The sequence below is a fragment of the Anarrhichthys ocellatus genome, unplaced genomic scaffold, assembly GCF_004355925.1.
Source record: "Anarrhichthys ocellatus isolate YVR2014 unplaced genomic scaffold, GSC_Weel_1.0 scaffold9476, whole genome shotgun sequence".
Taxonomy (NCBI): domain Eukaryota; kingdom Metazoa; phylum Chordata; class Actinopteri; order Perciformes; family Anarhichadidae; genus Anarrhichthys; species Anarrhichthys ocellatus.
This window is the reverse complement of record NW_022289450.1, coordinates 1-1,348: the sequence shown is the minus strand read 5'-3', so window position 1 is coordinate 1,348 and position 1,348 is coordinate 1. Positions and strand designations below refer to the sequence as shown.

Below are 1,348 nucleotides of genomic sequence, written 5' to 3'. Positions count from 1 at the left end.
CGCCCCCTGGTGGACACTAGAGAGAATGCAGCTTTAACACATGAAGCATCGGTTTCAATTTTGTTGCCTCCAGATTTACATTTTTTAATAAACTATAAAGATAAATATACTTTCTCCTCCTGGTGTCTCACCTTTGCAGCGTAGCTCCACATGTCGATGCGGTCCTGAAGTCTCTTCTTGCACTCCGGCTGCAGACGAACTCTCTTGTCCTGTAACGCCTCCATCAGACACGACATCTCTGGACGGAGAGAGGGAGCAACGAGTTCAAACACGCACACACACACACACACACACACACACACACACACACACACACAGATCTAAATGTGCTGTGTGAGAGCACCCACGTCGTCCTCTGCCGGGTGTGATGGCGGCACAGTGGTGTTTGAGGTCCAGAGCGCACGCCGTGTGGAGGACCGGGTCAACGAAGATGTCCGCCTTACTCTCCTTCAGCATGTTCAGGACTTCCTGCAACAAAGACGTGAGGAAGACGGCTCAGTTTTCTGCACCCAAACTGTTTAAAAGAGAAAGAATAGTCATCCATCTTTACAAGCTTGTTTTCTAAAGCAAACCACTGTCTTGTTCGTTAATTAATGCATTTATCCTACAGTCTACGGACACCTGAACACACCACCAGGAGGAGGAGTTTTATTATTACAATGAAAAATCAACAAACTCTAAAGATTACATGTTAACTCACTGAACTAGTTGTTCATAGGAGTCCTTTCATTGTGAACTATCCAGATCAAATGATCATCGATACTTCTGGGACTAATAATCCTAAATGAGTTCACTGGACACAAAGATGGATCATATTTTGACCTTTTTACAGGCTTCATGTTTGATCTTCAGCAGGTTGACTTTCAGACACTCCTCAACCTGACCGGTCTGCTCCTGAGCTGCTGCCTCCTCCGCACACAACCTGGAGATCTGCAGGAGGAGACGACGAGGAGGAGGGAGGAGAGGGGAGAGGAAACAGGTGAGGAGAGAGGAAACGGGTAGGGAGAGGAGAGGAGGAGGAGAAGAACCAAGTGAGGAGAGAGGAAATAGGTGAGGAGAGGAGATGAAACGGGAGAGGAGAGGAAAAAAGAAACAGGATAGGAAAAGAGAGGAAAGAGGAAATGGGTGAGGAAACAAGAGAAGAAACAAGTTGAAGAAACAAGAGAATGGAGGGAATGAGAGAAGAGGAGGAGAGGAAACGAGAGAAATAAATCCACAATAAATCATAAGTTTATTAAAAGGTAAAGTCTGCAGAAAATGAATGTAAGTCAATGTAATGTCCTCTAAAGTGATGGAAACGTGTGTGTGTGTGTGTGTGTGTGTGTGTGTGTGTGTGTGTGTGTGTGTG

General features: G+C 45.6%; 1 protein-coding gene across 1 annotated transcript; it reads right to left on the bottom strand.

Moving 5' to 3' along the window:
- Positions 1-83: 83 nt before the first annotated feature.
- Positions 84-999, bottom strand: LOC116380896 (Golgi apparatus protein 1-like). The gene is made up of 3 exons (XM_031842720.1): positions 823-999; positions 348-468; positions 84-238 (listed from the first exon to the last, which is right to left on the bottom strand). Exons 2-3 carry the CDS (start codon positions 454-456, stop codon positions 93-95), a joined length of 255 nt encoding a protein of 84 aa, XP_031698580.1. The 5' UTR covers positions 457-468; positions 823-999; the 3' UTR covers positions 84-92.
- Positions 1,000-1,348: the final 349 nt, after the last annotated feature.

Bases quoted from the DNA above. Each gene is read 5' to 3' on its own strand.
- LOC116380896 (XM_031842720.1), bottom strand. From the start codon at position 456: ATGCTGAAGGAGAGTAAGGCGGACATCTTCGTTGACCCGGTCCTCCAC. The intron at 239-347 runs GTGGGTGCTCTC...CTCTCCGTCCAG, and splicing joins CACACCCGGCAGAGGACGAC to AGATGTCGTGTCTGATGGAG.